Consider the following 15,248-nt stretch of genomic DNA (forward strand, 5'->3'; position numbering starts at 1 on the left):
TGTATGATGCAGGGAGGCAAAACTAATGTCAGCAGGAAAGAGGGGTTGTTTGGAGGGTGTCCTGGAGCAGTGAGGAGAGCATGGGAAGAGGGGATGGAAACACGTGAACAGAGGGTCGGCCTCAGACAGGAACACAGCTCTCAGAGTAGCAGAGAAAAGGCAGAGTGTCTGAGCACTGAGGATGGAGGTGGGTCTGTGTGGCAGCGGAAGAGCTCCTGTTACTGCTTCTACTTTCACATCCGCAGAGGACATGTAAAGTCATCAGGGAAGCGGACCAGGATCAGAAGCCAGAAGGGAGAGGAAAATATAAAATCATTCATCAACTGGGAGAATGAACGAAGGAAACACAGACTGATTCATGGTTAGGATTAACTGCCTACTGGAGGGTCACGGTCCTGAATGTGAAGTGATCCCAGTGAGGACGGCACAGCCTCTATCTCGAGGAAGACAGAAGGCAGAACGGAAGCCGACTGCACAGCAAGTATAATCAAGAAGGCAAAGAGCAAAGGAGTTGAGGGAATTAAAAATCGAGCAACTAAAATGACTGAGAATGAGACAGGGACTAGTTATGGAGGGAAGATCGAGCACAAGGGGCCGAGAGACCTCAGGCTCCACTTCTCCTCACTGGAGAAGCTAAGAGTCCTTACTAGAAAAAAAATAGTGAGCATGGAAGGATAAAGATGGTGTCAGAAACAAAGTCTTGCAATTGAGATTACAAACGGATTGTACTTCCCTGTCATGACAAGGTCAAGGAATGAGCAGAGGAACAGCTGGGGTACGGGAAAAACCAACATGACTGAAGGAGGGGATAGCGAGGAGTTAAGAAGCAAAGGGCTAAAAGGATCGTGTAATGCAATACTCCAAAGAGCAAGAATGGCACGAAGACTAGAATTGCAGATATCCTACCCAAGAAGCTCGAGATTGCAAAAGCAGCTCCAAAATGCAGAAAAGGGTAAGAAAAACAGAGTAGAGAGAGACACATTGATGCGGAAACCATGCGCACGGACGGGCAAAGAGAAAAGACAGCTACAGAAACGACAAGGCTTACAGAACAGCTGCTGGAATGGGGAGGACCAAGAGATCTGAGGAGAACCTCAACGGTTCAGACACAGAAGTCGAGGGATGCGCAAGTTTCATGAGGCAGAAGGGGAAAGACAAGTCCAACACCGAGGCAGCTGCCAAGCCCGGGGACCAAATTCCTGCTGGGTTTCTCCTTCCAAGGACCCGGAGCTGTCCAACCCAACATGACCAAGTATGAGTTCATCATCCACCCTCACACACACCCCATTCCTCCTACTCTCTCATCTTAGTGAAGGGCACCATGTAGTCGCTCAACTCAGAATCCCCCTCATGCTACCCTACAACATCAAGTTTCTCTCTAAAAATCTCCTTCCCACTAACCCCCTAGCTCCATTTCCACTGCTCTCACAAAGATCCACAGCCCCCATATCTTCCATGAAACTACTTACTCTTAGCCACTCTGACCACTTCCAAATCTTTGTGTACTCTGCTAGAGTGAGCTTTGAAAAACACATTCATGGCCCTGCACAAAAGCCATTTAACAGATTATACTTGAAAACCTCAAGTTCAGGACCTTGCTCCCATCTCAAATCTCCTCGCCCACTCTCCCTAGGTCTTTGCTCCATGATGCTAGGTCTCTGAGGAGCTCAAGGTCATGCCCTCTCCAGTCCCTAGGCCTCCACATATGCCATTCATCCCACCTAGAATATGAGAATTCTAGCTAATTCCAGATAACTCCTGAGTTATCAATCGAGCTGTTGGGTTGTCTGCCTGCATTCCTTCAACCATGAAGACTACATTAGATACCCTGTCACAAAGTCCTACAAAGAAGTTCTGAGTCGGAATAGAAGTAAATTGGTCATTTCTGCAAGAAAAATGGAAACTGAAAGGGTAGGGACCCAGGCCCTCTCCCTGTCCTGAGTAAGGGAACTCTTTTTCTTCCTCTTTCTGATATATAAAGAGCTATAAGATCTCACCAGAAAGAAACGTCTCACGATAAAGTACTCTAAAAACCTCTAGAACGGATCACCTCTCAATTCCTCCCCAAGGGCAGATGTAGGTGCAGTGATTAAGCACTGCTCGAGACCCACATCCCCTATTACAGTGCCTGGGTTCAAGTCCCAGCTCTACTTCTGATTTGTTTCCCACTAACGCATTCTCTGGGAGGCAGCAGGTGATGGCTCAAGTACTTGAGTCCCTGCTATGCACAAGGAAGGCCCGTGGTCCACCCTCCCGGCTTCAGCCTGGCCCAGCCTGGCTGTTGTGAGCACCCAAGAATCAAACAGTAGATGGAAGATCTCTGTCTGTATCGCTTCCTTTCAAATAAATTTTTGTAATTTAATGACAAAATGCATTCTTCTACAGTTCTAAGAGTCTCCTTATGAAGTATTATCTTTTATGTATAAAAATAACTCCATGGGGCTGGTGCCGTGGCTCAATAGGCTAATCCTCCACCTTGCAGCGCCGGCACACCAGGTTCTGGTCCCGGTTGGGGCACCAGATTCTGTCCCGGTTGCCACTCTTCCAGGCCAGCTCTCTGCTGTGGCCAGGGAGTGCAGTGGAGGATGGCCCAAGTGCTTCGGCCCTGCACCCCATAGGAGACCAGGAGAAGCACCTGGCTCCTGCCTTCGGATCAGCGCCGTGCGCCAGCGGCAGTGCGCCAGCCACGGCGGCCATTGGAGGGTGAACCAACGGCAAAGGAAGACCTTTCTCTCTGTCTCTCTCTCTCACTGTCCACTCTGCCTGTCAATAAATAAATAAATAAATAATAACTCCATAGAAATCCCTCATCAATATTTGTGAGGGGCAGAAAAGGGTTACAATCATAGCAAGAAACTCATTTAATGAAAAGATCTGGCATAATCAAGGTCTCAGAGCTAATATGGGATTAGGCAGAAATAATACCAATTGCATGAAAACTATGTGGAAGTACTAGCAGCACCTTTCTTCGCAAACAAATCAAAATCAACCTCATTTACCGCATTTCTTAGTAAGCAACTGTGCTGACCCACTCCTGTCACTTATTTAGAAAACATCCTCATCAAAGACCCCAAGGCCATGGCACAATGGCCAAGAGCTTGGAATCCAGAGGCAGGAGGCAAGGGTTCAAATCTCAGCTCCATCACATACAAGCAGTAGAATGTCTCACTTCTTGATCATAAATGGAAAGGATAATCTCCACCTGATACAGGTGTGGTGAGGATTAAGGAGACAAAATGTACAATCAGTGAAAACAGACTGGTGCTTAGAAAGGACTCGATAAATGCTGCTGCAGGGGCGTGCACCTGTGTACATGCACAAGTTACATGTGCTAAACCTTTTATTTAAGGTAAACAAATTTCATGTATGTTATATATACAGGTTTAGGAACATAGTAACACCTCCCATCCACACTCCCAGGCTTTCTCCTCCTTTCTTTCATTTTCCCTCTCTTAATTTGACAATGATCTACTTTCAGGTTACTTTATCCTCATACAATAACCCTACAGCAAGTAAAGAGTTCAACAAATAGTATGAAGGAAAAGACACTGTTCCTCAATAGTAGAGACAAGGGCTGTAATCAATCATCGATTCTCAAAATGTCCATTTCACTTCTATACATTATATTTTTGGTACTCTATTAGTTACCACAGACCAGGGAAAACATATGGTATTAGTCTTTTTGGGACTGGATTATTTCACCAAGTTTCCAGTTGCATCCATTTTGTTGCAAAAGACAGGATTCCATTCCTCTTTTACAGCTGAGTAGTATTCCATAGTTATACACACAGACACACATACATACAACACAATTTCTTTATCCAGTCACTGGTTGATAGACATGCTGGACCTCTTAAAGTTTCTGAACAAATTCTTACAGGCTTGAAATGTAACCTCTTTGGTGTTGACATTCTCCATCACTTTTTCACATGCTTTGAGAAAATGATTATTTCACTCTCCCTTTCAGAGCTACATCATTTTCTCATGATGCTCGAGGGCACGCTGGTGTACCTGGCCTTCTGTTCATTCACTGGGAAGTAAAGCATGATCTTCCCTCCCACAGTACCCCATACACTCAGCCATATCGTAAGGGAAAGCAATAACAGTAATCATTTTTTATCCCTGAATTCTGATCTGGGCCTGAACTTTTTTGTTTTTGTATCTCGTAAGTTTTTACTATGCAGACATGAACAGCCTTATCTAAAATCCTCTGCTGTCAATCCAGACCTGGCTGGGAAGCACTGTGCCACGAGTGATTAAAAAGGACATGTCCTCCGAGCTCTGTGATTCTCCTTCGTGTTGCTGAAAGATGTAGAAACTGATGCCAGACAACTGCCAAGACGATGAACTTCTTTCTTCTTTTGTTTCCTCCTCTCAGACACAAAGAACTAAGCAACTGGAAATCACACAATAAGAGTACCGGGTCTTTGATTAAACAGGCAGAATTTGCCAAGGATTCTCCATGCCTTCAGTATATGCACTGAAGACTTCCACATGAAAATGAATACACTCTTATGCCTTAGCAGCTACCACCACTAACCCTATGTGCTTTGCCATTGCCATTCCCTTCCTCACTCTCAGTGTTCCATTTGCACAACATATCAAGCTTGGATCAACAAACACTCCAAGGTTATTCTTTTAAGTGTTCACACTGGTTAGAATGACTTCAAACTTCAGCCAAGACGAATCTATTTATCACTCCACAGCCAAACATGGCAACCAGTATGAAACATCTTAGAATGAATGCACAGCATAGAAATACAACAAAATAACATTCTTCCAAGCCATGGAAATCACAGGTGCAACCAATCTCTATTTTTACTTAAAAATCATTTCTAGAAATGACTCTTTCATGATGTCCATTCATTCCAGTAACTTACCGGTCAGCAGCTTCTATGTCAAAACAAAACCGTCTGTCAATGGAGTCGGTATGCCTCTTGGTACACTCTTTCAAAAAGAAGACCTCTCCATCACCCTGCAAATAAGCATTGCAGATGCTCTCAGAACCTACAGAGTAGGCATGTACACACCGACCCAACCTCCTTGGAGAATGGGGACTCCAAAGTTCAAGATGTTAAATACTTTCCCTTTACCCCATTCTCTTTGAAACTATTTAAAACCTAAAATCTTAACCACTTTTTGTTGTCATCTTCCTGTTCTTAAGGTTTTCAAGATCTTGCTCTGATCATAGGAATATGAAGCCAGACCTCAGAAATGCTCATTTAAAAAAAGCATATGAACAAAAGCGGCACCAGTAGCTAAAATATTTGTTATTCTCTCATCCGACTCCAAGAATGAAAATTATTTTGGCTTCCTATTGCATTATTATACAAGTTATGGCCACTATCTGGCCATCTGGGACCATCAAACTGACAATTCCATAGAGATCAGCCTACAAGTACACTGAGGGATGTAGCTCTGGGACAGGGATGGTCTAACAGCAGAAGCACCCAACTCTGTTCCCTAAGTGAATCACCTGAATTTTTCTTGACTTATTTCTGTAAATATGGTAGCATGCTACCCTGGGCCACCATCCTCTCTAAGAGCACTAAATACAGGGCAGGAGACAGAGAAAGTGCAGGAAGACAGTGCTCAGTAAAGAGAAATACAAGAAGTCTCACTACACATTTCTAGAACATTTTACATTGCCTGGAATACAAGGCTCTCCAAACAATATTAAACTAACATTCAAATATATATATTATTCAAAATACCACAGTTAATCATTTGACGGTTAAAATATGAATCACCAAGCAGAAATGCCCTAGGCCTTGGATCAGCACTGATGGAAAACCCAAACCAGCCTCATGCTCAGGTGTAAGCCCATCAGCCACCAGGAGTGGTGTCCCAACCCTCCCGCCCTTCTCTGATGATCTCATTTGCCTGCTACTTCATTATCACATAAACGTGCTTTCACAAAATGTAGCTTTCAATATTTTTCAGGAAGAAGTGTGAGTTTACTTCAAAGTATTTGAGGAAAAACAGAATTAAAATAGTTTATCATGGTGCAAAACAATCCTGAAACTCATGCATAGTTTTTTCACAATAAGCACTGTTTCATTTTGTTTACCTGACACATAAAAATCATCTATGTGCCACCATGTGATGTTCCTACACATGGATTCATTGTGTGATGTCCCATCACTGTAAACATATCTATCTTCTCAAATACTGAACACCTTTTTTTAAAAGATGTTTATTAATTTTTTTTTCTTTATAGTGAAAACATCCAAAATCTTTTCTTCTCCTTTTTTGTGAAATACACAGTATATTATCTTTATCAACAGTAATTCTAGTATGCAACAAAACACCACACCTTCTCACCCCATCTAATTGTAACTTAGTACCCACTACTCACCTTCTCCCCATTCCTCCCTTCCTCTTACTCTCCCCAGCCTCTTATAACCACTACTTTATTCTTTGTGGTCAGCATTTGTTAGCTCTCACTTATGAGTGAGATTGAAGTGCTTGTGTTTCTGTGGTTGGTTTACTTCCCTTAACACAATGACCCCCAGAACCATCCGAATTGCTACAAATGACAAGATTTTACCCTTTTTTATGACTGAGTAGTGTTCCACGGTGTCCATGTACCACGTTCTATATCCATTCATCAGCCTAGATAGCTTTCATTTCTGGCTGTTGTGTGTGAGCAGTTCTACAACACACATGCGAGTGTCAATATCCATTCAACAGAGTGATTCCATCTCCCTTGCACATACACCCAGTAGTGGGACTGCTAAATCACATGGTGGTTCTGTTTTTAGTTTCTTGAGAAACCTCATGCGTTTTCTACAATGGCTGTGCTTAATTTACATTCCCACCAACAGTCTGCAAGGGTTTCATCTTCACTATGTCCTCACCAGCACTGGTCAGTGTGTCTGTTTTGAGACTAGCCATTCTAAGCAGAGTGGAGTTCCATCTCCTCACAGTTTTTAGATCTGCACTTCCCTGGTGATTAGTGATGCTGAGTATTTTTTCACATATCTGTTGGTCATTTGTATGTCTTCTTTTGAGAAATGTCTGCTTAATTCTACTGGCAAATTTTTAAGGGCATATTTGTTTTACTGCTATTGAGTTCCTTATATAATCTGGATGTTAACTCCTTGTCAGATTATAACATGAAAATGTTTCCTGCCATTCTGTATTTTGTCTCTTCACTATGTTGACTGTTTCCTTGTTTTATGTAAGAGCTCCTAAGTTTGATAAAATTCCATTTGTATATATTTTACTTTTGCTTTTTTGTGCTTTGGGGTTTGATCCAAAAAAGGAGGAAGAAAATCAAAATCTGTGTCCATTCTAATGTTTTGAAGCATCTATCTCCCCTATGTTTTCTTCTAGTAGTTTGAAATCAGGGGTGGAGAACTTTTATTCTGCCAGAGGCTATCTGGATATTTATAACATCATTCACAGGCCATATGAAATTATCAACTTCAGAACTAGCATAGGGCAGGTGCTATGGAAGAGTGGGTAAAGCCACCGCCTGCAGTGCTGGCATCCCATGTGGGCATTGGTTCAAGTCCTGGCTACTCCACTTCCTATCCAGCTCTCTACTATGGCCGGGAAAGCAGTGGAAGATGGCCCAAGTCCTTGGGCCCCTGCACTCCTGTGGGAGACCCGGAAAAAGCTCCTGGCTTCGGACTGGCCCAGCTCCAGCCATTGCAGCCACCTGGGGAGTAACAAGCAGATAGAAGATCTACTTCTCTCTCTCTCTCTCTGGCTCTGGCTCTCTGTAACTCTGCATTTAAAATAAATAAATAAATCTTTAAAAATGAAAAAACTAGCTTGCTATAGATTGAATTATTATTGAATTATTGCGAAGGTTGCCTTGGCAGGACCAGACCAAATGATTTCACAGGTCTTAAACAGTCCACGCATCAAACGTCATCCACCCACTTTTAGTCTTACAGTTAGGTCCCATATTCATTTTGAGTGGTTTTTTGTTCATGGTAAGAGACAGAACCCAGCTTTATTCTTCTGGAAGTGGCTGCCTAGTTTTCCCAGCACCATTTAGTGCAAAGACTGCCCTTTTCCCAATGTGCGTTCTCAGTAATTCCAAAAGAGGTCAACTGGTCATAGGTGAGTTTACTTCTAGGGTTTTTACTGCATTCCACTGGCTTTTATGTCTGTCTTTATGATGAGAAATGCTGTGTCAAATGCTTTCCCTGATCTGGGATAACTAACAGAGTACCTAAAATGCAATGTATTGAAGTGAAATGGACATTCTGAGATTCAATGAGTGTTTAGAGCCCTGTCCCTTCTGTTGAGGAATGGTGTTTTATTCTTCATACTATTTGTTGACTCTTTACTTAGTATAGGGTTAACCTCATGAGTAGAAAGTTTACTGAAAGTAAATCTTTGTAAAAATTAAGAATGGGAATAGGAGAGGGAGAAGAAGAAGGGTTGGAGTGTGAGCAGGAGTTGGAGGGTGGGGGAGTGTCACTCTGCTCCTAAATCTGTACATATAAAATACATGAAACTTGTATAACTTAAATAAAAAATTTTTTAAAAAAAGAATGTATCCTAAAATTCTGTAGTATAACGCCTCCCGCTCCTGCTTTGTTCTTTTTCCTCAAGATTTTTTTGACTATTCAGGGTCTTTGTGGTTTCACACAAATTTTAGTAGTTTTTTCTAGATTTGTGAAATATTACTGGTATTTTGATAGTAACTGCACTGAATCTGTAAATTGCTTTGGACAGCATGAGCTTTCTAGCAATAATGATCCCTCTAATCCATGAACATGGGATGCCTTTCCACTTCTTCATGTCCTCTTCAATTTCTTTCATCAATGTTTTAGAGTTTTTCTTGCAGAGCTCTTTCACCTCTCTGGCTAAATTTATTCCAACGTAATTTTCTTTGTAGCGATTGAAATACTGCTTTCTTCATTTTTCAGATAATTCAGTACTGGAGGGTAACAACCAAGTTTCATATATTGGCTATGTAACTTAGAATTTTTCTGAATTCACTTATTAGCTCTAATAGTTTGTTGGAGAGTCTTTGGGAATCTTCTACATATATCATGTCATCTGCCCACAATGACAACCTGACTTCCTGCTCTCCAATGGATCCCATTTAATTCTTTTTTTTTTTTTTTCCCATCTCTGGCTTGGACTTCCAGCACTATGTTGAACAAAAGCAGTGAAACTGGGCATCCTTATTTTATATCTGGATCGTAGAGAGGAAGAGCTTCAACTTTCCCCACTCAGTATGATATTAGTTGTTTGCCTCAATATAATACATGAGTTCTTTGAAGATCCCTTACACACATGGATTTCCAAAAGTTTCTGCATCAAAATAAAGTTGTATTTTAGTTGCATCATACATGAACTTTCTGAAGTACTATCATATGTAAACAGAAGTGAAGTTAATTCTGTGTTCACCTATAAAAAACTCTCCACTCACTGACACAGAATTAACAGCAAAGCAATACCAATCCACACATAAAATGAAGAATTAATCTGCTTTCTTAAAAAGTGTTACAGGGGCCAGCGCTGTGGTGCAGTAGGTAAAGCTGCCGCCTGGCATGCCAGCATCCCGTATGGGTGCCGGTTTGAGACCCACTTGTTCCACTCCCCATCCAGCTCCTTGCTAACGCACTTGGGAAAGCAGCAGAAGATGGCCCAAGTGCTTGGGCCCCTGCACCCACATGGGAGATCTGGATGAAGCTCCTGGTCATTTGGAGAATGAACCAGCAAAAGGAAGACCTCTCTTGCTCCCTCTGCCTCTTCCTCTATGTAACTCCAACTTTCAAATAAATAAATAAATAAAATCTTTAAAAAAAAAAAAAAAAGGCTAAATGCTGAGGTCTCCATATATTAGTCACTGTAAACAAAGTTTCCATTAAAAAAAATGTTGCAAACTATTTTCAATACTAGTATGCAGGACTTTTTTCTCCCGATCATCTGTTTAAAACATACATGCAGATCATGTCTCCTACAAAGCAAATGCCTAAGGTCTTCCTCTTCTTTTCTTACTTTGCTTTGCTGTTTATTTCTCTGGAAGAAATGGTAAAGTTAATGGGCACTATGTAAGTAATAACTTTGTAAATCTAACTGATCAACAATAGAAGTCATTATTGTAAAATTTTAAGGCCCGTACATATACAACTTGTTCTGTGGAAATACTGAGCCTAAGTCAAAAAAGCTTATTGTAGGTGTTATACTCCACTAACACTGACAAAAAGGATTTTACTATCCTCTTCCAAAAAATTCAACTGTGAAGATCCATGCACAAAATTCATAAAACACAGGAATTATTCTGTTTTCTGGCCTATGTTATTGAGAAACAAAAGGAAATGGATTTCAATCCAAAAAATTTATCTATCATTGTAAATATAAACCTTTAAAATACAGCTGGAGTATCCTTTATCCAATATGCTTGGGATCAGAAGTGTTTAACAATTTGGATATTTTCAGATTTTTGAACTACTTGTATGTGCATATCTTGGGGATGAAACTCAAGTCTAAATTCATTTATATTTCGTAAACACTAAATACACATAGCCCAAAGGTAATTTTATATAGTGTTCTTTAATAATTTTACACATGAAACACAGTTTCACGGCCTGTATAACCCACACCAACAACGCTTCATACACTGCCCCTCACATAGAAGAAAAAGCAGAAAAGCAAATACTCACAAGTTTCCCCCCAGATCTGTGCTCAAATGGGATCATGTTGAATTTCCTGGCAGCTTTCCGATACATGCAGTAGTGTTTGACCCAACTGGAACCAAATGGAGCAGGCCCTTCAACAAAAAAACAGACCTTGGTATCCTTCCTCATAAGTAAGCAGATATTCAGAGCCGCCAACACATCACTAAGGAGGAGAAGCCCACTAAGCAGCAACCAACACAGCTCCATAAACAAACCAGCAGCACCGCTGGCTCTGCTAGAGGCAAGCACCAGAGGATGTGAGAAAGCCCACAGAGACCCCACTCTACGGGATCGCAGCAATGCAGCAGGGATGAAACATGCATTCTTCCCTTCGTAGAAAAAGTTATCTCCCACCTGAAAATCTTTTAAGCATATGCTCGAGTTCTTGTTTGCTTCTAGGTGTTAAGAGCTCACAAGGGTTTCAACAGTTCCATTCAACCTCTGTGATGATTCACGATTCAATTCTGGCCACTCACAATGAGGCTACTGCAGAATCCCAGTGCTGAGAAAAAGCACCTGGTCTAGAAATCCCCCCCCCACCCCCCGAGGGCTCGATGTCAACCCAGTAAGTACCTACCCTCACCGATGACAGCTGAGCCAAGCTGTACGGATGAAGTGTGAGGAAAACAAAACGCAGGGCTCAGCAGTGGTGAGCTGCCCATGCAGGCACCAGAACTTTCTCAGAATCCCCACTTCACTTTGCCGAGTCAGCGTCACCACCATTCAGGCTTTGGAAGGACAGTCACCTAAGTCAGGGGCGCCCAGCACCAGCGGGGAAGCCCACGCCAGGCTCAACACAGTTTAACAAGTTTTCCTTTCTCCAGGCTTCATTAACTTAAAAAAAGCAATGAGCCTCTGTGCTCACCCTGGTTTCATACACATAAAAATTTCTATGCCCAAGAAGTCAAAAAGGACAAACTCCATGGGGAAGAAAGAATGCATTTAAAAAGGAAGCATTTAGCTTTAGGAAAAACTCATTATTGTATGTTGGTAGTGGGCAGGAGATGCAAGGGGTTACTCAACCACAAGAAATTTCACCTCAGACCACCATTAGTCCAAAGGCCAGAATTTGGGAACTGCTGTGATGTGTGTTATAAATAACGAGTGCTTGTTCCATGTTCACAAACTACCATATAGTTATTCCAAATGCTACAACGAAGAAGACCTTGACAAGGGGATGCTAATGTCTTTTTAATGTAAAGAAACTGAAGTTTAAAGCAAACACCTGAGACATAGCAAAGCCAAAGCCTTAGATCATATCTGTGGCCCCAAAGATCAAGGTCTTCCCACTAATTAAGCTCCCATCTGCTCCTTATATGCACCTGCTCTTACTCCCGTGGCTCTGAGAGGCTAAAGATGCCCCTTCACTCCTGTCCAAGCCCCAGGCAACTCACAGCAGAGGGTGCCCGGTCTAGACTGCAGTCTCAGACACACAATTCTGCACTTAGTTGTTTTGCTGATTTAGGGAACAACATTTAACCCTGACACTCCCATTTCATCATTGATAAATGGAGAATAATACCTCCTTATACTTCATAGGGTTGTTTTAGGAATTAACATGAGACAAGTTATATACAGAGTTTACCACAAGGCCTGGCATCCAGTAAATGAGAGAAGAATTTTGCCACCATTGTTTTGGCTGCCTTCCCCCCAAGTCTGGTTTCAGCCCAATTTCTCTTAAAGCCAGTAAGTTACTAAGTAAGAGTTATAGGAGTGGGCATTTGATGCGGCAGTTAAGAAATGGATTGAGACACCCGCAGCCCACACTGGAGTGCCTGGGTTCAAGTTCCAGGTCTGCTTCCAACTCCAGCTTCCTGCTAATGCACACCCTGGGAGGCAGCAGGTGAGGGCTCAAGGACTTGGGTCCCTGCCACCCACACACAATTGAATTCCCTGCTTCCCAGATTGAATGCCCTGCTTCCAGCCTCAGCCCAGCCCAGCCCAGCCCAGCCCTGGCTGTTGCAGTCATTTGGGAACTGAGCCAGAGGATGAAGTCTGTCTCTGTCTCTCCCTCTCTCTGGTCTGTCTCACTGCCTTTTAAATAAATAAAAACTTCTTTTTTCAGTTATAAATCTCAAAATTAAGGTCTCCCGTGATTTTCACATGGGTACATAATGCAAAGAATGCCAACATTCTGATGACTCTACGCTGAATTTTAATGCAGTTCTTTGACATTCGATTTTCAAAACTGGGAGTAAGAACATAAAGTGTGAAGACAATTCAGAGTTCTGCCATGAAAGTGACGGTTCTGTAGGAGGAGGGAAGACTCTGACCTTGCAGATCAAGCAGAAACAGTAACTGCAACTTCCAGGCACAGACACCGTGGAACTGGTCCTGGGGTTCCCTCTACCGCTGAACTGCTCAGCCTGACCGTCCTGTCCATCAGCCACACTGAACAAATACAAGGAAAGCAGCAAAGCTACTCAAGCAAAGTGAAAGGGAGGAAAACGGAAAGACAGGCACTGCCCATTCTCACCCTTTCTGCCAACTGGCAGCTAGGTCCCGCCGCCGACCAAGTCGACCTGAAGAGCTGGGCTCTTGCACTAGACATTTGAGGAGAATGGGTCCTCAGTTCTCACAACAGGGACAACCGGTGCTCTGCAAGGCCACTCGGACGGCAGCTGTGAAATGAGCCAGCGTGCCACGCAGGGAGACTGTCACAGCCATCTGCGATTCTCCTGATCAGTTTACAATCGGAACAAACTCTCAGCCTGGCGTGCATGGAGGCAGGTGCCCCGAGGTACGAACGTGCAGACCAAGGTGCTGGGGAGCTGGGGGGAGGGGCAGGAGCACCACCAAGAAGAGCTCCACATTCGCAGCACTCCCCAGCAGGACATGACAGGGCAGGGCACAGCAACTGGCTCTCATCTCACAGAGCCCTCTGCAACTCAGGAATGCCTTCTCCCCTACGTGCAAAACACCCCTTTCAGGGCTAGCAACGGGCATGCAGAGAGTTAGCAATCACTTCCCCGCACATCACAGTAATTGCAGTCAGAGGAGGCAAAAAGGCAAAAAGTAACAGAAGCTAGCAAGGACGCTGGGAAAGAGGAACTCATACACCGTGGGTGGCAACATAAATTTGGACAGCTACTGTGGCAAACAGTATGGAGACTCCTTCAACAACTAGAAATAGAAATGCCATATGATCCAGCCATCCCACTACTGGGTATATGCCCAAAAGATGTGGTATCACTGTATGTCAGGGCTATCTGAGGGGTGGGCATCACGGCACAGTGGCTAAGCTGCTGCATGCAATGCCAGCATCCCATATTTGAGCACTGCTTCCAGTCTTGGCCACTCCACTTCCGATCCAGCTCCCTGCTAATGTGCCTGCACAAGGCAGCAGAGGATGGCCCCTGCCACCTATGTGGGAGAGGCAGATGGGAGTCCTTGGCCCCTGGCTTCAGCCTGACCCAGGCCCAGGCATATAGCTATTTGGGAAGTGAATCAAAGGATAAAAGATCTCTCCCTCTTCCCCTCTCTCTCTCTGCCTTTCAAATAAATAAATCTTTAAAAGAGGGTGAGCACAACAGAGAGAGACAGAGAGAGATCTGCTCCACCATGTTTAGCGCAGCACTGTTCACAAAAGCCAAGATGTGGGATCAGTTAAGGTGTCCATCAACAGAGGAATAAGGAAAATGAGGTATGCATACACATACACAGTGGAATAATATTCAGCCATAAAAAGACCCAACTGTATCATCCACAAAATGGGTGGAACAGGAAGACAATATGTTCAGTGAAATAAGCCAGATACGGAAGGGCAAATATCACATTCACCTTCATATGCACAATGTTTAAAAAGAAAAAATAAAGGCCAATCTGGGGGCCAGTGCAGTGGCATAGTGAGCTAAGCCTCCACCTGTGGCTTGAGAATCCCATATGGGTGCCGGTTCAAGTCCCAGCTGCTCCTCTTCCAATCCAGCTCTGCTATGGCCCAACTGCTTGGACTCCTGTAGCCCCTTAGGAGACCTGGAAGAGGCTCCCAGCTCTTGGCTTCTGATAGGCCCAGTTCCGGCCATGGCAGCCATTTGAGGAGTGAACCAGCAGATGGAGGACCTCCCTGTCTCTCTCTCTCTCTCTCTGTAACTCTCTCAAATAAATAAATAAAGCTTAAAGGTCAATCTGAGGAGAAGGTAACTGCCAGAGGCTGGGGGTGGATGGGTAGGGGAGGAGAGAGGGAGGCTGATGCCAAATTACCCAGAAGGAAGAAGTCCTTCATGTGACACAGGTCACAAAAACTTGCATTTTCTGAGCAAAGAGAAGAAAGGAGCTGTCATGCTCCAGTCACAAAGAATGACAAGGCGGGAGAAACGTCAATCACCCCGATCTGATCAGTACACGCTACACACAGGTATCGAAAAGTGGCACTGGACACCCTTAAACAGATACAAGTACTATTAATCGAAGAAATGTTCTGTTCACGTGCTTAGAAATCAAGAACAGCAGGAACTCACTTTTCTCCTGTACATACAGGTAGCCTTCCGCTGTAAACTGACTTGCTCGTTTGTGGTCTTTGGGATTCTGTCTGATTTTGTTCATCAGCTCCTCCACTTCCGACCTTGTTCCTTCAAATCGATTCCGGGTCTGAAATGC

At 43.4% G+C, this 15,248-nt stretch overlaps 1 protein-coding gene across 5 annotated transcripts in view; it reads right to left on the bottom strand.

The window, feature by feature from the left end:
- The window catches only part of ARHGAP10 (Rho GTPase activating protein 10), a 362,697-nt gene that overhangs the window by 175,848 nt on the left and 171,601 nt on the right, over positions 1 to 15,248 (bottom strand). For all 5 annotated transcript variants that reach the window (XM_051819397.2, XM_070047462.1, XM_070047463.1 and 2 more), the window contains 3 exons: positions 15,110 to 15,239; positions 10,638 to 10,744; positions 4,881 to 4,975 (listed from right to left, as the gene is read on the bottom strand). In XM_051819397.2, the coding sequence (XP_051675357.2) occupies positions 4,881 to 4,975; positions 10,638 to 10,744; positions 15,110 to 15,239 (332 nt within the window). The remainder of the gene's footprint in view (positions 1 to 4,880; positions 4,976 to 10,637; positions 10,745 to 15,109; positions 15,240 to 15,248) is intronic.

Source organism: Oryctolagus cuniculus, chromosome 8 (assembly GCF_964237555.1).
Source record: "Oryctolagus cuniculus chromosome 8, mOryCun1.1, whole genome shotgun sequence".
In the NCBI taxonomy this organism is placed as follows: Eukaryota; Metazoa; Chordata; class Mammalia; order Lagomorpha; family Leporidae; genus Oryctolagus; species Oryctolagus cuniculus.